The sequence below is a fragment of the Miniopterus natalensis genome, chromosome 14, assembly GCF_054644295.1.
Source record: "Miniopterus natalensis isolate mMinNat1 chromosome 14, mMinNat1.hap1, whole genome shotgun sequence".
NCBI classification, from domain to species: Eukaryota; Metazoa; Chordata; class Mammalia; order Chiroptera; family Miniopteridae; genus Miniopterus; species Miniopterus natalensis.
In genome coordinates, this window is record NC_142094.1 from 21,987,640 (window position 1) to 22,009,792 (window position 22,153).

A 22,153-nucleotide genomic window follows, 5' to 3' on the forward strand; every position below is an offset into this window, starting at 1 on the left:
TTATTGCTAAACCAACTAAATGAAATTCGATTTATAGCAAAATCAGAAAGTAAACTTCCAGCTCAAGTAAAACAAGAAAGTATATAAAAAAACCTATGAGCCCTGGCCAATGTGGCTCAGTTGGTTAAATGTCCCATGCACCAAAAGGTCAACGATTCCATTCCTGGATAGGACACGTGCCCAGGTTTTTGGGTTCCATCCCCAGTAGGGGGCTTGCAGGAGTCAGCTGATGAATGTTTCTCTCTCACTTTGATGTTTCTCTCTCTAAAATCAGTAAAAACTTTTTTTTAAAAAAAGATTCTCTTCATCTTAAAAAAAACACATAAAAACTGTGAGATGGTTCAACAAAATTATATAAGTAAATGGGTAGGAAGCTGGGTGGGGTGGGTGGAAGAAAGGGAGGGAGAGAAAGGAGCAGAGAGCAGATAGGGCAAAATATATTTAGTGAATCTAGGGTGTTCTTTAAACTATTCTAGCAACTTTATGTAAGTTTAAAGTTTTTCAAAGTAAAAAATTCGAGAAAAATATCTAGAAGAATATATGCCAAAACGTTGATATCTTATGAATTACAAAATTACAAGCAGTATTTTTAAATTATTGTTAATCTGAATCTTTCCACAATAATCACATATCACTTGTGTAATTAAAAAAGTAAAATGTTCTAAGTAAATTCTATTGTTTTAAGCTTAAAAAAAAGATTACTGGATGCCACTTGCATATACTTACACATCCACAGGAATCTGGTCCCCCATTGAAAAGGGAACACGCTATCCTCACAATCTCTGCCTCTATCTTGCGTAGTCCTGGGAAGATATCTGGATGCAGGGGATTACTCCATGCAAAATCTCCATAAGCCTGCAAAGGAATGCGAGCAGATATGAAGTGAGACTATTACACTGTACAGGACAAAGAATCATACACTAAACAAAAGTTTCTAGGTGTCAGGCACAACAGTAGAAACTGGAAAAATGGTAATATATGTTCCCCAACCTAAAGAAGATCAAAATGTAGTGGAGGAGACAGACATGCAAATAAATTATTTTACAGTGTGGTAGGAGAGGAAGTATAAATGTGGTTAAAAGCACAGACTAAAACACCAAGCAGACTCGGTTTGAAGGTTTAGCCTTCCCTGTCACTTCTAGCTGTGTAATTTCAGGATAAATAACCTCTCTGTGGCTCAGTTTTCTCATATGCTAAAAGGAATAATTAAGGTACTGATCTGATAGGGTTCTAGCGATAAGCAAATAACATAACGCATGCAAAGCACTTAGTGGAGTGTCTGGCACAAAGCAACTACTGTTCTAACTGCAATACCAGATGTGCGCACATGAAGGTAAGGGGCCTTAGAGAGGGATAATGAACATCCTGAGAGGTCTGGAGACATCTGCTGAGTGGAACCTTGAGAGATAAATGGGAATTCATCATTTAGAACAGGTGGAGTGAAGGAGAGAAAGGCAAACAACATAAGAGCAAGGTGTCCTCTGTAAAAAGAAAAGGCAGGCCTTAGTGTTTACGTGGGAAAGTAACAGGAGTGGTTGCAAAAACTAGGGGGGAGCTGGGTCATGAAAGGACTTGTATTTTCTGCCTCATAAGCAGCTTGTACTTTATTCTGCAAATGATAGGAAGCCACTGAAGGATTTTTAAACAAAGAAATAAGATTGGAGCATTATGTCATGATACAGCTGAGCAAAACCTGTAATATTTAGTAAGCTATAAGCAGTTTCATGATTATAATAATCAAACACAAAGACCTGAGACCATCAGTCAATGACAATTTTATATGACAAAGTGGGATTTCAAAAATAAATCCGACTAGAAATAGATGCTAAAGGCAATTCTAAAGTCAACAAAAAAATGAGAATTATTTTCATTATAAGTAAAACCATGCTCATTCTCAAATCATCTGACTTGAGAGGTAGCATAGGAAATTATGACCAAGTTTCTATCCCTTGTCTCTTCTTATCAAACAAAATATGTCTTATTATTAATAAGCTCAAACGCTACCTCTTCCCCATTAATCTGCCTTCTACAGGGGGTCAATAAAGCCTGGAAACATAAACAACATTTAACTTTACTACAGATTGAAGATGTATTTGACAATATTATACATGTTCACCTGTTTGGGTGAGGAGAAACTTTGTAAACTTCTTTAGTTTTATTTTAACAACCAATTTTTCTTAAGTGACATTTATATTACAAAACTTGACACAAATGAGGTGACATGAAGTGGCATAGACCACATGCACTCCCCTCAAGTACAGGGCACTCACCTTCACAAGGAGCTCGGTGAGCTTCTCCTCCCCACTGTACACCGCTCCAGAGGCTCTCCCTTCTTGCCACAAGACATCTGCAAAGAAAGTTAACACCACTGGGTCAGTAAGCAGAAACTTTCGGGAAGACCGGTAGATTCTAAAAAGAATAAATGCAAAGAAACCCGAGTATGAAAGAAAAAAGAAGTTTGAGTGGAAATCCAAAGGTGTCCTTACGTCAAGAAAGAAAAAAATTCCAATAGAGGTACTACAGTAAAATAAAGATCATCAATTAGTATCAACAACAGTCTGAAAGATACCCACAGCACCTAGTACAGTAAATATGCTGTCCTCTCCCCAACTGCCTTCCAACAGTAGAACAATTTTCCTCCATCTATATACTCATTTTCTGTTCTCTGCACGGCTTAGCTTGACCTTTTTCAGCAATGCTTCCTTCTTTCTTCCTTCCCTTCCTATCTAATCACAGGAAGTGTGAGAACTGTTATTAGCAGGGCTGGCAGAGAAGGGCAACACAAAAGTGAAGTTTCAGTACACAATCATCAGGGCTCGAGTCAGGGAACTGCATCCATGACTAGAGCCACAATGAGATAGCTTAGTCTCAGGGGCTCCTCCTTCAGACGAGTCTGAAAACCCACACAGAATTAGCCTGCTTCCAGCAGCATTCTCTGTTACATCCAGGATCAGGAACAGCCACCACAGGGATGAAGCTCACAGGAAAGGTTCCTGATCAGAAGGTAAGACCCCAACCTTCCACTTCCTGTCTGAGGTTCCACATTATACGCTCTATGTTATACCAACAAATCTGCTAATGTGGGTGTCTCAGGTCCCTTTTGCTACAATATGGCTGTGCCCTATTGAAAGTGAGTAGTGAGAAAGCTATTACAGAAACACACTAATTAAAGACTAGAGCCATGGGCTCCACAAAGCAAAGATCCTTGGCTCCAACAAGAGAGCAGAGGACTGAGTAGTGAATATCCAGACCAATCCCTCAACCTCATGCAATTTGCCGAACTCTGGCTTGCTGACAGCTTGACTTTCCCCTTTTGTTAGAGGACACTGCTCTGTACCAGGTGTGTTCAGATCTGAGGCCACCAGACTTTCAAAAATAGGATACATGGTTTCATTTCCTGTTCTGTTACCGCTGCTATAGAGTATGGCAATGGACAGCGACTTAAAAATGGAAGGGAAGGCAATATGGTGGCAGCAACCAGCCCTCATAGTCACAGAAATCCTTAATACACAGGTATCAAAGTGCTAATCCCAGCTTTATATCATCTATAAATCTTGAACTGTACCTAATTTTGTACCAGCCAATGTCAAAAACTCAGCACATTTCAATTAAACATTTTAAAATGTATTTTTTGAAATACAATGTGGTATACTGGGTTGGATCCTAGAACATAAAAAAGGACATTAGTGGAAAAACTAGTGAAATCAGAATAGAATTTATAGTTCATTTAATAGAACTGTGCCAATGTTAAATTTTTAGTTTTGATAAATGTTATTTTAAATGTTAAAATCAGGAGAAGCTGGGTAAGGGATATATAGGAAATCTCTGTATTATCTTTGCAAATTTTCTATAAATGTGAAATTATGCCAAATTAAAATTTCTACTTTTAAAAGGTATCCATAATATGACTTTAAACTGTAACAAACATGCATTTATGTTCATAATAATTAACATTTATTGAGCACTTACTATAATGCCAGGTATTATACATTTACATGTATGATCTCATTCAGTCTCTATAATCATCCTTTTAAGTATTATTATTATTATGCCCATTATAAAGAGAGGCAATTTGAAGCACAGAGAAGTGAAGTAACTCACCCAAGGTAACACCTTAAGAGGTCAAACCAGGGTGTGAATCCAGGCTGATTCCATGGTCTGTACTCTTAAACATGAAGCTACTTGTACTTGGCACATTTACCCTTTCTCATGCAGGTATATACGTGTGTGTGTCTATTACATAAAAACTTTATTAACATTCTGATATATATATATAATCTGTGTTTATCTTTTAATGAAGGAATTATAGTGGCTTTTTATTTTCTTTTTTGCCTTTACAAAGATTTTGCAATTTCTATAATGGGTCTGTATTTCATTTTTATTACACTTATTACCTTTTTAAAGAACAAATATATCTGTTTTATTCAGGTTTACAAAAGGAAACAGAACCAAGTTCCACTATCTCTGAGATTTGTTTCTTTTATGGATGAAGGATAAATCTAAATATAATTTTTAAAATATGAAAGTCAATGTTTGAGAAAGGGAGTGGGCCCTCCTGAGAGTGTTAAGTACCAGGGATGAACTGTTCTAACCTTCACAAACATTAACTGACCACCCCAGCCAGGTTCCTGAAGTAGGTAGCATGCATTTGTCAAGAACCATACCCATAGAACTGTACTCCTTGAGCTTCTCCAGAACTGCAGACGAGCTCAGACCTTGAGATGGCAGAACTTTCACATAGTCTTTGTCCACTTTCAGAAATGACATGTTCTTGCTAATATCATCCTTGGCCTTGTTCAACTCATCTTGGATCTCCAAAGGTAAGAAAGACAGCATTAACAAGGAGATGGAAGAACACAGTACAGGGAATAGAAGAAAAAGTTATGACACCAGGTCAACTGCCAAAGGCTGGGCACCACATAAATACAGAAAAGGGAGGGTATTTATTCTTAAACAGATATGGTGACAGTTTGTGCAACTATTTTCTAGCATGTGCAACACTTTCTTAGAAGTCTGAAAAGTCAACTTTCTCTCTTAAGGTCAAAATGCACTCGATCTACCCCCCCTTCCTCTGCCATGTCAGCATCACCACTGCTTTACTTGGTTTGCATCTGCTAATATCAGCACTTCTTTGAGGGCAATATTTGGACCTTGTTCTTGCCCTGGCAGCAGCTACAGTGTAGCCACTAAAAACACAAAGGTAGAGCCGCTAACAGTCAAACAGTCGCCAGAAAAAGGGCAAGCAGCAGTAAAAGGGATTCTGGTGCTTGTGCCAAGTGATGAGCTCCTTCAAAACACATGTACAGAGTGTGGGAGGAATCTGGAGGCCCTGCACAACGCCCCCCCATTTTAGCTTGTGACATCCTGGGAAGTGCCAGGAACACTGCATCCTATCTCCTCAGGCTATTAACAGCTTGTACTGTTTGACCCTTAAGGGCCAGGAGGAGTTAAAAGTACGTTCTGCTATTTCACTTAGAAATAACTACGGTTATTTATTTTCCGTCCTCATGGCGATAGTTTCTGGGACATTTTCTTTTACTCATTCACCCACTCAATAAATATTTGTTAAACTACTACTATGGGCCAGGAACACACAGTGAACAAAACAAACAGAGTCGTTACACAGTGAAGAACAATCCTGTTTCCATGAAGCTTATTTGTTGCAGCAGAGACAGAAAACAGAAGTCAGGTAATGTAAAGTGCTAGGGCCGGATGGGGGATGGGGGGAGCAGAGTAAGGAGGTAGAATGGCAGGGGCTGCTATCTGTGATAAGAGATGCGTGGGTGGTAGGTTTAGGGATGAGTGGCTACAGTTTGTGTGTTACAGTGATGTGGTTTCAGCAAGATGCCCACGCTCTCAATCCAAACGCTCAAATTCTCTCATCTCGAGCTGTGGATGACTAGAATCCAAGAGGATCTTCTTAGATGTGGCCCTCAGTGAAGGCACAGGGAAAGCCACTCCTTTAAAACATGTCTACAGCACTCTATCAGTCAGGCACTGGCAGGTACGAGAGACCACATTCTTGGGCAATGCCAGGGCATGTGATGAACATGAAGATAATATTTAAGTTGTAAATAAAAAATTACACTGCATAAGTGGCGACCGTGCAACAGGAACAAACTATGGAAGTTTAACTTCCATGCACAAACTACGCTGTTATAATAACATAAAACAGACAAAAAGTGATGTTGAGAGTTATCTTAGAAAGCAAAGCAAGTGCTTCCCACCCCTAATTCTTGCCTCAGAACCACTATCACATTTTAATTTCTTCACACCATCTATTTCAAAAAGAAATTTTATATATTTGTTTACTTCTTTGTCTTTCCTACTGACATATAAGTTCCACAGAGGAAAGACTTGGTCTTATTCACTACTATATCCCCAGCACCCAGGATAGTACCTGACACTAAGCATGTGCTCAGTAAGTGAACGTAAGTGAATCAATGAGATGGATACAAAAATGTTCACTCAAAACAAATAACTTCTTGTCTCTGAGCCTCAAAATCTGTTTCTAAAATATGAAAGGTGATTAATTATATAGTTTCTAAGTCCCTTCCAATTCTGTTAGTTTATAAATTTAAGAATGGGTTCTGCCCTGGCTGGTTTGGCTCAGTGGTTACAGTGTCAGCCCATGGACTGAAGGGTCCCGGGTTCCATTCCTGGTCAGGGGCATGAACCTCGGTTACAGGCTGGATCCCCGGCCCCAGTCGGGGCACCTGCGGGAGGCAACCAATCAATGTGTCTCTCTCACATTGATGTTTCTCTCTCTCCCTCCCCACTCTCCCTGAAAAGCAATGGAAAAAACATCCTCAGGTGAGGATTAAGAAAAGAAAGGAATGGGTTCTGAAACCCTAGCATTATCTCAAAATCTGAAATTGAAAGAGAAAAGCATGAAGCATAAGGGCAGAAAAACTACAGGGACTGTAAGAGGAAATGCTATTATCCTCTGTGAGCCAGTCCATCCATTCTCTTCCCTACCCTTATTCTATAAGGACCAAAGTAGATTTAATTTGGGGGCTTAATATAATTTGAGGTCACAAGAAAGCCTTATCTATCTACTCTTATGCCCCATCTCCATTCCAATAATTACTTCTACTTCTCCACAGGAAATGAGCTTGATATGACATAGTTTGGGAGAATTTATACAGTGCTCTGAATGGGTTTCAGTCAAAGGCTAAAGATAACTCAAATCTTTGCTGGTCTGGCAGGAAAGGTAACTGAAAGCCAAAAGTAAAAGGAAGGAGTGAAGGGCAGGGTGCTGGGGGATATGAAGACATCAAGAACTTGTTTGCCTGCCTTAAAGCCTGCAATGGGGCCTGTCCTGCTTATCTTCATCTGTGATAAAGGGCCTGTGGGAAGGGTACAGAGGTGACGATCTTATCCTCAGAGTGGGTGAGGGCAGAGAAGATACAGTGAAGGGAACATACTAGACTATGGATAGGTACAAAGAGCAGGACAATAGCTCTGTTATCTAAGTTCCTAAACCTGGGATCAGCAAACTACAACCCAAACCTGGCCCACGCCTATTTCTGTAAAGAAAGGTTCCCTGGAGCCCAGCCAGGTTCATCCCTCTACCTATGATCCTATTGCTGCATTCCCTCTATCAGGGCAGAGTTGAGGAGTTCTGACAGACATGGGATGGTCGGCAAAGTCTATAATGTTTCACATCCAATCCTTCACAGAAAGTTTGCCAACCCTGATCTGAACCATGTAAGCACCCAACCCCTACATAAATATCTAAAATCAGCCCAGCCAAATATTGTTCCAAAGCATCATGTCACTTCTGTCAAGTTTTCTAATTTCAAATTCTTGACAGACATCTCCTTTCTCCTTCGGTCACCTATGTTACAGAAAAGGTTAAGTCAGGTTTCCCAATCTTGGAGCTTCTGACATGTTGAGCCAATAATTCTCTGTTGTGTGTGTTGGGGGAGGGGGAGGGGACTGTCCTGTGCACTGTGGAATGTTTAGCAGCATCCCTGGCCACTATCCACTAAATGCCAATAGCATTCCCCTCCAGCTGTGACAACCAAAGATGTCTCCAAACACTGTCAAATGTTCCTTGGAGGTAGGGGACATAAAAAGAAAGAGGTATGACCATGGGGGTGGGAAGGGGAGGAAGATCTATACAGATTCCACTTACCTTGCGACCAATAATAGGCATCTTCCTGATGAGTTTAAAGCATTTCTTTTTAAACCTTGACCACAAACCTAAAAGAAACAAATGGTTCTATTACCCAAATGAACTAGTCATAATGCATGAACTATTCGAGTATGCCTTCTACAACTCCAGTTGCCCTCAAATCACAAAGGTTGTTTTTTTCCTTTAAAAAACCCAAAACAAAACAAAAAACCTTTTAATTTTTAAGTATTGTTTACATGGTTCAAAAAGTAAAAATAAATAAATATACACACAAAGAGTTAAAAGTTTCTCATCTACCCCCAGACCACATCCTACCCCCAGGTAAACACTGTTAGTTTCTAAAATACCCTTCCAGAATTTCTTTATGCATACACAAGAAAGAATAAAGATCTATTCTTATCTGTCTCTACTTTTACACAAAAGGTAGCATATTCTAGCACTGTACTTGAACTACTACTTAGGAATATTTTCTTAAAGATTAGTGCTTCTTCACTCATTTTTTATAGCTGTAGAGTATTTCATTATTGGACAGACCATAATTTATTTAACCTGTCCCTTCCTGATGAACACAGGTTGTTTCTAACATTTGCTACTACAAACCATGCTAAAATAACCTTGTAACACATACCATACTGCATACATAAGAGAATACCTAAGGGTAAATTCCCAGAAACAGAACTGCTGGGTCAAATGACATACATATTCCAGAGATTTTTACCTTCTCAAGGTTTATAAAGGCCCAACATTTCTCTTCCCTTCCCCAAAACAAATGACCAATGCTTGCTTTTTTTCAGGATCTAGGCTCCAGTCTCTCATTCAACATACATCCTAACAACATTTTCTGGACCTAAAAAGGCCTTCATTATCACGACACCAATCAGACTCCATTCTGTTGGGCAGTACATAGGGCAAATGTGGAATTCTGACCCTGTTAATGACAATAATTATAAATAATGGCATTGAAACAGACTATTCTACCTTTAATGAATTCACATTCAGTATATCTGACTCTGAAACAAGATTATGAGGTTGACACAGAAGGTACTACATACTATCCAAAGGCAACAGTGAGTCAAAGCAGTAATAACTTGCTCAAGGCCAAGATCAAATCAGTGATGGAACAGGGATTTAAGTGAAGTCTTTGTTCTTCTAGTCTTAGACCCAGGACTCTATGCTGCTTCAAATGCACAATAGAAATTTTCAGTTACCCGAAATGTGTATAAGGAATCTAGACCTAGTAAGGGACTCTAAGTTTTAGGGGAATCAAAAGTTATACATGGATTTTCAACTCCTCTTACCCCACATTGTTCAAGAGTCAACTGTATCTCTAACAATGTTAAAGCCGTAAAGACTCAGAACCGCTTTCTTATTTAATAAATGAAATAATTAATGAGGTGAAAAGAGGTCCAAAAATCAGCAAATTGAGTCAGGTGCCCAAAGTCCAAATTCGACTAGGTGGAAGAGAAAGAACAGATTAATCTGGTGAAAGAGGTGGGGTAACATGGTGCAGGACAAAAAGAACAGAGTACAGGGTTAGAAATGAAGAAATTAAAATGAAAAGACCACGTGGTCACGACCTAAAAAGATGATCTCAGAAGTAAAAATCCCCAGAAGTACAGAAAGAAAATTAAAATAGGCTAAGGTAATAAAATAGAAAATGTCAGTGTAAGAAAAACAATGCATGGCTTTTTACAGTTTACAAATTCCTTTCACACAAATTATGCCACTCAATCCTTCTATTACCCTATGACTAGGTAAGGCAGGTATTATTACGCTCATTTTATTGTGAGGAAACAGGCTAAGAGAACTTAAGGGTGTTGTTAGGGCTAGAAACGGAGAGTTTATCACACTCTCCTACCACATAGCTGACTTCTGATGATGACCTATGGACAATCTCAGCTAAAAATCAACATCAAGTTGTAAGGATTGGAGCTGATAATCACAGAGCAGGAAGACGGAAGAGAGAACAGCGTCGGAGCTAACCCCTGCCCACCCTCCCGCCCCGTTGCTCCGGCTGCTGCTAGCTCTTATCTGCCTTGGCTTCCATCCCGTGTTCTAGAATTACCCTTTCCCCTCAGAAAAGAATTCAGAGTTTCAACATTAGCAAAGTTTATCACCAGGCCAGACTTTAGACTCCTCTAGGGCAATACACTAAAAATAACTTCATTGTTCAGGGATATGTAGAATACTTCTCTATATGAGCAAGGTTCTAAAACAATATAAAATACGGCATTGCTATCAAAACGATCCCCAGTGTCTGGAGGGAAGACAAATACTTTGACCTGCAAAAACTACATTTCATATGGACACATAATATAGACACATAAGCAGTGGTTAGATCTAGGTAGCAAGATTTTAATTTTGTTCCAATGCTTTATCTATATCTGATTTTCTACAATAAACACATACTACTTCTATAATAATAAAAAATAGGTTATTAAAAACAAAACAACTGAAATGGCTTGAATTCAGCTCACAAAGACTTGGGTGGCAAATATCATTTACACCCTGCCACTACTAATTTTCTCATGGAATGCTCGGAGGCCAGCACATTCTTTTTGGAACACTAAAGGCAGTAAGTACCAGGACGTAAGATGTCTTTGCTTATACCAGTTAAACAAAATGCACATGGGCACCGTGGGCTGCAGAACTGGAAACAGAATTCTGTAAACACCCAAAGCTAATACTAATCATAGCAAAGAAATACAAATCTCTAACCTTAGTCTGGTTTTACAAGTGTACCACCTTAAAAGGAAAAGTACATAGAATAGGGGCTGTCAGGAGCTGGGGAGAGGAGGGAATGGGGAGCACTTGTTTAATGGGGATTAAAGTTTCAGTTTAGGATGATGAAAAAGCTCTAGAGAGGAGCAGTAGTAATGGTTGCACACCAATGGGAATGTAATGTCACTGAACTATACACTTAAAAATGGGAAAAGTGGCCCTGGCCAGTTTGGTTTAGTGGTTAGAGCATCGACCTACAGGTCTCAGGTTGATTCCAGTCAAGGGCATGTACCTCAGCTGCAGGCTCGATCCCCAGCGCCTGATCAGGGCGTGCGCAGAGGGCAACCAATCGATGTCTCTCTCACATTGATGTCTCTCTCTCTTCTCTCTCTCTCTCCCTCCCCCACCCTCTGAAAAGCAATGGAAAAATCCTCAGGTGAGTATTTTAAAAAGGGAGGGAAATGGGAAATGTTATCTTATGTATGTATATGTTATCACAATAAAAAAAGAAAAGTACATTTATTGGTACTCCTGAGAGTTCCCTGGAATAGGTCACTTCACCTGGAAGGACAGGCTGGTGGGCACCACTGAGTTTTTATATAAACTGCAAATCCAGAAAAATCAACATAAGCAGTAACAGTTACACAAGAATCCTATTATAATAGGACTTTACCAGTCAGAAGACAATGTCCCACTTCCCATTTAAACAAATTTTTGAAATCAGAACCAAATCAAAAGGCAAGAAATTAGTCTAATCATCAGCATGAGTTCCAAAGCTAGTGAACCTCCATTATACCTTCACAGAGAAGACAGTATACTTACTCTCTGGTTGGAAGACAAACTCATATACCCAGACTATCAGCAGGGTCCACACGACACTCATTGCAATTAGCTGCCAGGGCTCATACTTGGTGCAATGACCATTTATGTAATTCTTGGCCTTTGTGGAATACACTTCCAAAATCTCAAAGTAGGGCTCAAAGGCCTTCTAGAATACAAGAGAAAAAAGAAATATTACTTTCAGGGAGAGAAAGGAAGTCTGTTCTTAGTTTGTTCTTTAACTCTCATTTTTCAAGGGCAAGGCCACTCATGATCTGGCCCTACCCCAGCAATAATTTTATCACCCTCTAACGTCCTCAAAGCTCCTGCTCCTTTCACTCTGGTGTACACTGCCCCTTACAAGTCATGTGGACTTTGACAAGATTTCTAATCTTCTGACTATTCTGTAAAATGTAAGTTAAGCCAGATCATCATTTCAGCTCTAAAACTTCTGTAATGCCTATAGTATTCACCACCCTACTCTCTTAACTCAAGCTAACCCTCTCAATATGAATGTCTTTCTCTTCTTCTCAACTTTATTTGAATCTTTCCCACACTTTAATCCAGGGTTGGCAGACTGTTTCTGTAAAAGAGTAAATACTTCAGGCATCGCAGGCCAGTAACTGTTGTAACTACTCAGCTTTGCTACTGTAGCACAAATGCAGTCAAAACAAAAGAACAGGGCTGTGTTCCATCAAAATTTAATTATAGATGCTAAAATTTGAATTTCATATAATTTCACATATCACCAAATATTGCTTCTATAAAAACGTAAAATATCATCCTTAGCTCATGGGCTGTACAAAAATGGGCAGCAGGTCTGATTTGGCCAATAGGCCATAGACTGCAAACTCTGCTCTAAGGCCCTATTTGACTAAAAAACTTTGAGAGCCAGGGACGTATCTCATCACTATGTGTATCCCTCACAAACAAGAAAAAAGTCCTCTCATGTGAAAATTTACCAGAATATCCCAATCATAAGAATTCACCTCTCCCTTTAAATTCTCAAGTACTCGTTTGTGCCTCTATACAGAGGTTATCACGAATCACCTTGCAGTCTACTCATCTGTTTCTTATCTCCCTGACTACATGGTTAGTCCTTGAAGACAGATCTTAGTCATATTTACAAGCCCCCGTGTGCCCTGTACAAAATAAGTTCATCTGATAGTTTGTTACTCATTCACTTACTCAACATTTATTAGGCATCTCCAGTGTTTAAGGCATTAAGCTGGGGGAACATCAAGGTAAATGTCACAGGTGCCCCTACTGAGCTTATACTCTAATGGGTGAGGCGATGTGTGTATGCACATATGCACACATATGCATATACACATACATGCATACACAAGCCCACACAAGTATAAACAAACAATTCAAACTCTTGAGCATAAATACTATAAAAAGGATGTGAGTGCTGAGAGAGACCACTGAGGAAGGCCTACCTAACTCTACCTAAGAGGAGATGAGGGTGACATTACAAGATAAAATCTAAGCTGGCTAAAAAGGTAAAAGAACGATCACAGAAAATTCTCTAGGGAGAAAAGTTAAAGGAAAATAAGCCATACCAGGAAGAGAGAAAAGTAGCTGCAATGCCTAAAAAAGAATCTGGGAATGGCAAAAAGTCTGTGTGAGAGGAGAGTAAGCTAGATGACAGCAGGGACCCTATCTGCCTAACCGGGTACTAAATCCCCAATGTATAGGAGAGTGCCTGGCACACAATTTGTAGTGAATAAAAACTAGGACAGTGGATGACAGAAAATGAGTAAATACGTCAATCAGAGCACCCAGGCTGGGAGAAGTACACTAAGTTCAGATTACAAATGGTCATGAAAAAAAAAAAGGCATGGAAAGTCAGAGTATAAACTGATAGGCGCTTTTTGTAAAGTGATTTGCCAGTGTATGTTAACATTTTAAATGTGTATTCGTTTTGACCCAGAAATTCCACTTTTTGGTATCTTGCACTTATGTATGGACACTCACTTCAGTATTCTCTGTAATGAAAGAAAAATATAAATAATAAAAATGTCCATTTATAGAGGAATAGTTAAATAAACTATAATACAGTACACACTTTTTTCAATCCTCACCAGAGGATATGTTTTTTATTGATTTTAGAGACAGAGAAGAGAGGGAAAGTGAGGGAGAGGGGGAGAGAAACATCGATGTGAGAGAAACATCAATCGGTTGCCTCCCATATGTACCCTGATCACAACCTAGGTATGTGCCCTGACCAGAAACTGAACCTGCAACCTTCTGGTGTAGGGACGATGCTCCAACCAACTGAGCCACCAGGCCAGGGCTATAATACACGCATTTTAATACAGCATTAAAAAGAAGGTAAATTTGAATGAACTACACGGAAAAATTTCCACAATATAATGTTGAGGTAAAAAAAAGCAAATTGCAAGACAACAAAACAAAAGACATGGGTTGTTAATCAGAGAGTTAATTTTTCAAAAAAAGATAACTTGTTGGGAGATAAATAGAAGGAGAATGGAGATTGGAAATGAAAATTTTAGTTGAAGATGACTGAAACAGTCCAGGGGGAAAATAAACTAGGTTTGACCTTAAGCAGTACAACACTGGGGACAAAAAGCAGTATGGATTTGAAAAACATTTTTGGCGGTGGAACAAACAGGGTTTGATAACTTATTGGATATGGAAAGTATGGAGTGGGACGAGTACAGATAATTCCAAATGTTCAAGTGTGAGAGACTGAGCAAGAGGAGTCACAATTAACCACGGTAGACTAGAAAAGGAAGGGAAGTGGGAGAAGGTAGAAGAGATTCTGAGAAAAAGATAGTGCTAATTATATTTTGGTTATGTTCCTGTTGGATATCTACATGCAATGTTCTAATAGGTGCATGAAAGCTTAGGAGGACAGTTGCTCAACAAATGTTTGTTGAAAACATTTATACCCTTAGCAATTAGGCTGCAGTATAAGGCAATTAACTTTAGGAAAGTACTGGGTTCCCTAGAGGGCTATCCATGGAAACATGGCTTATCTACAACCTCCTTCTAGTTCTTGGTGACCATTCCCCAGAGCCCACTATTGCTATCAACAACCTCAATCCTGCACACCAGTGGCAGTGGCAGTGGCAGTGAAGACCTGAGGAAAGACCAGAGGAGTCCATCAACAGCAGCGTTATTGTCATGATTCCCATCATTATAAAGAATCTCGTAGTGTTAAAGCTGTGATCAAACCAAATGGTTAAACAGTGTGGATGAATATGACGACAGAAGAACAATCATTCAGATCAGTTTTTCCTCTGGTGATATGGTTCCTACTTTATCCAGAAAATAGAGGTTATTACTAATGTCAAAAGATGACTGTAGATATTATCAACTCCTCCCAGCACTGAATAATAAAACAATATAACTAGTATTAGGGAGAGGGCAAAGAATCAGCAAATGCAAACTAATATAATTTTTTAAAGCCTATTAAGATATGAAGGTATTCCTTGCTAACATCTATAAAATTATACTTGGCAAGAATATATTTTCTTGGTAATTGCTACAAGAAGATAATGGGAGTCCTTGAATTCAAAGTCCTTAACAGTAGATATAGTTCTATATTCTCTTACTCCAAAGACAGAATGATACTGTACTTGGATGGATCCTAGCAAGCTTTTTGAGTAGGCAACTAATTGGTCACAGAAATTACATCTCCTGGCCTCATTCCAAGATCATTCTTGGTTACTACAAACAACCTAGGCTCAGCCCCCAATGAATTGAGTACCTCACAACACTCACAGGTCATTGCATTATAGGGCTCTGTGGGGTAATGTAGGCTATCTCCTTGGAAAAAAAGAACGAGGCAGTTCCTTGGGGCCTTGCAAATAGCACAAACCCCAGGATGGGTCCCGATGCAATACCCCAGCCCTTTGGGGAGCAACAATCTAAATGCTGAAGGGACCTTTGGAGGTCAAGCTCACATTTTCACTTTACAAACAGAGACTCAAACATGAAATGGCCTGCCTAAGCTTGACAGGCTTGTGTCAGAGCCTAGGAACCCAGGCCTCCTGACTCATTACTCAGTACTCTTCCAAGTCTTTATTTATTTCCAGTGTTTTTTGGCAAACAACACATTATGATCCCGTGGCACCCCTAGAGTTTTCTTTTCACAATGTATGTTCTCTTGTAACTCCTGGCAAATTATTTCATCAGTCTGTGCCTCTAATTCTTTATCTAGACGGGACATAAAATAATCATCACAAAATAAATAAATTGTACCTGTATATGTGTCCATGAGTGTGTGGGGTGTTAGCTCCAGCCCTTGCCTCACAAAACAGTAGTTGGGGTAAAATTTCCCCACAGAAAGTGTTCCTTCCTTCACACTTTATTATAAAATTGGAAATGAATTCCTCCAGAGAAAACAAAAATGTTTTGCCCAAAGTATGCAAAATGGCAGTAAGAATACCATCAATCTTTTGAAAGTATATTATTAAAGGGGGAAAAAAGAAGATAAACCTTAGTAGGATGAAGATTCAAAATATTAACTACTTTAAGAAGCTACTGTCAAATAATGATAATAAACTGCAGGCTTTCTCTTCTTTTTCTAATGATTTAGGTGTTTGCTGATGCCTAAAAAGCCAGAAAATAGTACTCTCCTAATCATTATTAGCTGCTAGGATTTAAGGGAGTTTAGTAGTCTTCTATTCCCAAACATAATGAACTCCTTCAGCGCCCAAATCACTTCAGGTAAGACACTTTCATGAATGTAACACAACAGTGGAAATCCACAAGTTCTGTAAATCTGGGGTATGTTACTTGTGAGACCCATGAGTTTCAAACGTTTCCAATACAGTCCCAACAGAAACATATTTTACAACACAATCTAGTACACAAAGCAACAAAAGGTATAAAACCAAACCAAAAGTTTCCAAAATAATACCAAGTACCTTACTTGTGATGCTCTCACATTTCTCTTCGTTCCTTCTTTTTTCAAATGCTTGACCCCACTAAATTGATTCTGTGTCCCTTTAAATCAGGGGTGGGAAGCCTTTTTTCTGCCGAGGGCCATTTGGATATTTATAACATCATTCTCGGGCCATAGAAAATTAACTTAAAAATTAGCTATGAAAAAGGCTCCTAGATTTACTGAATTTTGAGTCCGGTCTGCAGTTACCTTGGCAGGGCCAGACCAAATGATTTCAAGGCGTAGACTGGACATTCCCCACCCCTGCTCTAAATGGATCATGACCTTCAGGTTTGAAACCAGTGCCCTAGAATGATACTACTCCTGGCTTCCTTAAATTTAGAGTATGGTTGTGTAATACAGTGAAGGGAGTTAACACTAATATTTTACACAATCTCAGTGCTTTTTATACTTATGATTTATTCTCTTAACATTTTTAGGAAACCAAGATTATGATGTGATTATGTAACTAAGTCAATGGAGATTCAGAATTCTTCAGTTACTAGCCACAGCTATCCCCAATGATGTTAATCTCTTTCAGTCTCCAAATCACTCCAAGAGAACAAACTCCATAAGCAAACTTCCCATACTGACACTATCCGCACCCTCTCCCCCCAAGGAAAACTTGTTTGATAACTAGTACTGTACTGATCAACTGCCAATTAGGCAGTGATTTTTCCCCAATTACTTAATTACCAATTAATGCCAGAAGAAACATTCTAGAAGTGAGTATCACTAAAAGATAAAACTGCCTGGTATACATTCCCTGGATGGTGTTTCTGCCCTTGGAGCTAATACAAATGGAAACAATCCGTATTCAATAGGGGCAAACCATCTGCATTTGTCTTATTGCAGAACAACAGATCTCCGCTCAGGTAGCCCCCAGAATGCCCACCACACCATCCTAAGAAGAGCTCTGCCCTGCAATGCTGCCACTGCTGCAGACATGCCTACAACTGCTGGGTTTCCATCATTCAGCAATTATTCCCTGGGTGCCCACCATGTACGTGGCAGTATTTTACAGGGATGAGAGTTCACCAGTGTGCTTCACTTAAAACTCTCCCTTCCCTTTAAAACTCAAAGATGAGGCCACCTGACTACAGAGGGAAGCAAATTAAGAAAGAGGAAGTCAAGGGGCCGTGACAAACATGTGCAGGAAAGGGTGAAGCACTTAAGAGCATTATTTATTTGCACCAGATACATGGTTTTAAAGTTTTAAACACCCTTCATATTATTTCATTTGTACTTTACAACCTCAGGAAGCTCTTAGTTAAGAATGAAGAGTTTCACTTTACAGGTGGGGAGAACAGTCAGGCAAGGGTAAGTGACCTGCTCTATGGCAAACTGAGCAGTAAACAGCAGTGTCAGAACTATAACCCAGGACTTCACACTTCAAGCTGAATCCAAGACTTCTGGAACCATCACTCAGGGCTTCAAAACATTATAAACACCTAAACCTAACAGGAAGAATGTGACCTAAAAGAAGAATATAAAAGAGCTGTAGAGCCAAGCAGAGGAACCGAGACATTCCAATGCCCCTTCTCCTTCTTGTTCCTCTCACATTAAAAAAAATCAGGCTAAACATCAAAGAAAAACATTTCCACTGTCACCAATCCACTCTACTAATAATTTCTGAACTGCCACAGACACAGAATCCTTGCCAAAGAAAAGGTAGTAATGTTGCTCAGCTGAGTATTACACAAAACAAAGTCTTCTAACTATGTATTGTCAAAACTTAAGTGCACACAAACTAGCTTCCTTTGGCTTCAATAAAAACTTGTACCTCTCAAACTTCCTGCTGTGTCCAAATGCAGACTGTGGACCACAACAGAGACCTGGGTTCCAAGGACAAGCCTGTCGCTCACTAGAGGAAAATTCCAAACAGTAATGCCTAATAATATCCTGTAAATTCATTGTAAAATCAGGATTTTGGGAATGCTACTTCCTTACTAAAGGGTCTTCCTATCATAGCACAATGTCTTCTCTGCATTTCTAATATGCCAAATATCAGTATGCCACAATTCAGGCTATTTCTCAAGAGTTAATCAGGGCCAAACTGCATTAGCCAACTACACTGAATTAATTTGTCCTAGATGGAGCGTAACCAAATCATTATTTTAATGTTTGAACTCTCCTACGGTACCAGGTACTGATAAGAATACAAATAAGAGGGAGGACCTAATTTTTATATCTTCTACACCACTTAGAATAGCATCTTCAACATGGTAGGAACTCAACACTTATTCAACTAACATGAAATACTGCACTTACTTATGAGAGTTTACAGAGGCCCAAAGGTCACAGAGCTCAGACATGGCAGAGCCAGGACTCAAACTTTCCGACTCAAAATGCATTGTTTTTCCCACTACATTTTCCATAGCCCAGGTTTCTAGAGCCAAGCTATCGGTGGCACAAACTATCAGAAGACCAACAGCAATAGGTTTAAAAACAGATAGTTCATACCATCTAGTTTATTCTAAGAGCTAAATTAAGAGCCACAGCTTCACTATGCTCTCAATTAAGAGAGACAACACTGCCAAGTGATATGAACATTGCCCTACAAACGTTGAGTGCTTTCAGAGTATGAACAGCTATTCAATGGCTTTCTCAAACTGCAAACCTCACTTTTTTCTCAGCTAGAGACTTACACTATTATCTGCTTCCAAAAGAAAGACTGAATCAGTTTGAAAAATACTTCAGGAAAGTTGTCTTCAAAATCATAAAATGTTGCTGTTTGAAGAAACCTCAGAGACCACCGAACCCACCAATCCTTTTCAATGATGAGGAAACTGAGGCTCAAAGAACAATACTAAAAGGTGCCTTCCCTGGGGTCAAACTACCTGCAGATGCCCCAGCAGAATCTAACTTCTTGTTCAATACTCTTTCCACTAAACCAGTGGAGTGCATCAAAATCATCCAAAGAGCTTTTCGGAGAATACCCCAACTGATGGTTCAGTAAGTATAGAGTGGAGCTCAGAAAAATGTGTTTTGGAAAAGCTCCCCCGGGTGATTCTGATAGGCACTCTTGGTTAAGAACAGTTTCTCTACACTATGGCATGCCCCCTTCTCTTCCCATCCCCTTCTTTTATAAAATAGTTACCCAACAGTTAACATATTACTGAGACCTGATCACCAAACTTAGTGGATATCCAGCTCTTTGACAGGGGGTACAAAAGCACCACCAAGCTTTCCTGGAAGTGTTAAAGTCAGGGCCCAGCCACATGAATCAATGAGACCAAATCACTATTCCTGGCTAGCATTTATTCTTTGGCCAGATACTAATGAAAATCAAAATCTTCCACCCTGCAATACTGCAGAGAAGAAAGAATTTCTTTCCCTCCTCCCTCCACTTTCTTAACCTCTAACATAACTGCACGATTCAACCCTTGATAGCTTTTCCAGAAGAGCCAGAAATCTGAGCTTAAAAGCAGGAATAGTCTGTTGAGGAAAAGAAAAACCTGTTGTACCCAGTTCACCCACTACCTTAATATCTTAAGATCAAATGATAACCTAAAGACTGAGACTCAGGTTAGGGAAAGAAGTTAAATATAGAAGACACCCAAAGAGTTAATTATTCTTTACTTCTGCCCTAAAAACACAGGAACAAAGTTATTTGAATCTGGTTCCCTTTCATATCACATTCTGAAGAACTTCAAAGTACAAAGTAAACAGGTAAGAAAACACTATTGTCTTCAGAGCCCCAAAAGGCATTAAAGTTCATCAGCAAAAAGAGATCACAAGCCCAAATGGAAAACTTCCTGAGTCACTGAAGAAGTAAGAATTGAGCAACAAAACCAGACAGCCTTCCAACCAACCACTAGTGACTGTGACGCAACAATGTTTGAAGGGACTGAATCAGCATTTCTTAGGAGGTAAAGAGCAAACTGTAAGCTTCCCCCAAAAATTCCACCCTGTGAGTAAGAGATCCAGTATCTGAGAAGTTCCTCTCAAACAGCTGAATAGTCTATGTGCTCCCTTTCAGCCTTGCTCAAGACTCAGACAGACGTGCTCAGGATTGTTTCCACAAGCGTGTGTAAGTCTAATTGCTCTATGCTCGGCACTGCAGCACTCAGGCCAAGCACCTTACCATCACTGTGATACAATCTTGGCTTCAGAAAGGAAACAGACATGCAATATTCTCTAGTCATTAGGGTGCAATTATGGAAAATCAAAGCTTCTGAGCTCATAAAAGCTGATAGCCCTAAATACTGCCAAATGGTCATTTAAACTTTTGTATTTATTTACTCGTGTTGAGGACAAGGCATTAAGTGAAGACAGATGCTGCCTTTGTCAACTAATGATTTTGAGCACCTCTCTTCTCAAAAACATCAAGAAAGGCACTACAAGGAGCTTAAACTAGTAGAGAAGACTGAAAGGCATAAAACTAAGTTCAATAAACAGAGGAGCAGGCTAAGGGATGGAGAGGTAAGAGTAATTATGTGTTTTCTTGGTAAACACTTTCTTGGCATATGGCAAAATGTGAGAGGGAAATACATGCAAACTTGAATATATAATGTCAAATTTGCTATGAATCTCCCTCCTCTTCCAATAAATAGCTAAATGACTGACTGTGCATATGAAGTTACCCTTCCAAGTACTATAGGAGCTCATTATCCTCTGAAGACTAGGACGGAGAACTCCCTGGGTAATAAGCAAGGCCTTGTGGAAACAATCGTACAGTCTTCACACATAAAGGAGAAGTCTTGACTTCCCTGAGCTACCAAAACAATAGGTGAGCTTTTCTCTTCCTGTACTTATCACAATAGGATTATCTAGCCTTGTCATTGAGTTAGCATACCCAGACTTGCCAAATTATAAGTATTTATAGAAATCTCCTCTTCAACAGTCATGCTGCTATTAGAGATAAGAAATCCTAAATATATGCGGAGAAGTGTAACCTAAGTAAGTTGCAAAGGCTACTTCTTGGAGATTTCCAACATGTAATCCCGTTCAAAAGAATAAACTTCAGATCTATCTCTGGGTCTCTGAATGACTCTTTAAGAAGTCTGCTTTCAAAATCTAGTCAAAAAGGAGCTACTTTTTAAAACTGAAGACTAACTTTTAAATTAACATTTGGAAGAGTTTCAGACTTTTTGATAACCTGTTGAAAGTGCAGGAGAAAATGTGTGTACTTCCAGTGGAAAATTAGGCATTCACTAGGACATCCCTCTGGGTTATCTGATTATAATTATATGGAAGCTGTAATATAAAGTAGAGAAATATAATGTAGATGACTGATAGCAATGCAAACTAATTTTCATCTAGAAACAGACAATCTGCCATGTCTGGTAAAGGTCCAAATGACTTCCCTCCCCACTATGGAAGAAACAAATTTTGCCTCCATTTCATATTCATTTTAATATCCTTGATCTATAAGTGTGTCTGTTCTTTGGACATCTCGTTTGAACCAGTTATAACATCTGCCTGGATTCCTCACTCTAAGTAAAATAAAATCTTCAATGTATATTCATTTTCTATCTGTATGAGTATCATGATTTCATCTTTTTTTGAGAATTCTCAGTCCCCTAAAGTCCCCTACCAAAAAAATGCTTGGG

General features: G+C 39.2%; 1 protein-coding gene across 2 annotated transcripts in view; it reads right to left on the reverse strand.

Moving 5' to 3' along the window:
- Window positions 1-22,153, reverse strand: part of SGPL1 (sphingosine-1-phosphate lyase 1) — a 48,654-nt gene that overhangs the window by 17,228 nt on the left and 9,273 nt on the right. For both annotated transcript variants that reach the window (XM_087824366.1, XM_016221681.2), the window contains 5 exons: window positions 11,684-11,849; window positions 8,141-8,208; window positions 4,665-4,812; window positions 2,271-2,347; window positions 727-855 (listed from right to left, as the gene is read on the reverse strand). In XM_087824366.1, coding sequence (XP_087680492.1) covers window positions 727-855; window positions 2,271-2,347; window positions 4,665-4,812; window positions 8,141-8,208; window positions 11,684-11,849 — 588 coding nt within the window. The remainder of the gene's footprint in view (window positions 1-726; window positions 856-2,270; window positions 2,348-4,664; window positions 4,813-8,140; window positions 8,209-11,683; window positions 11,850-22,153) is intronic.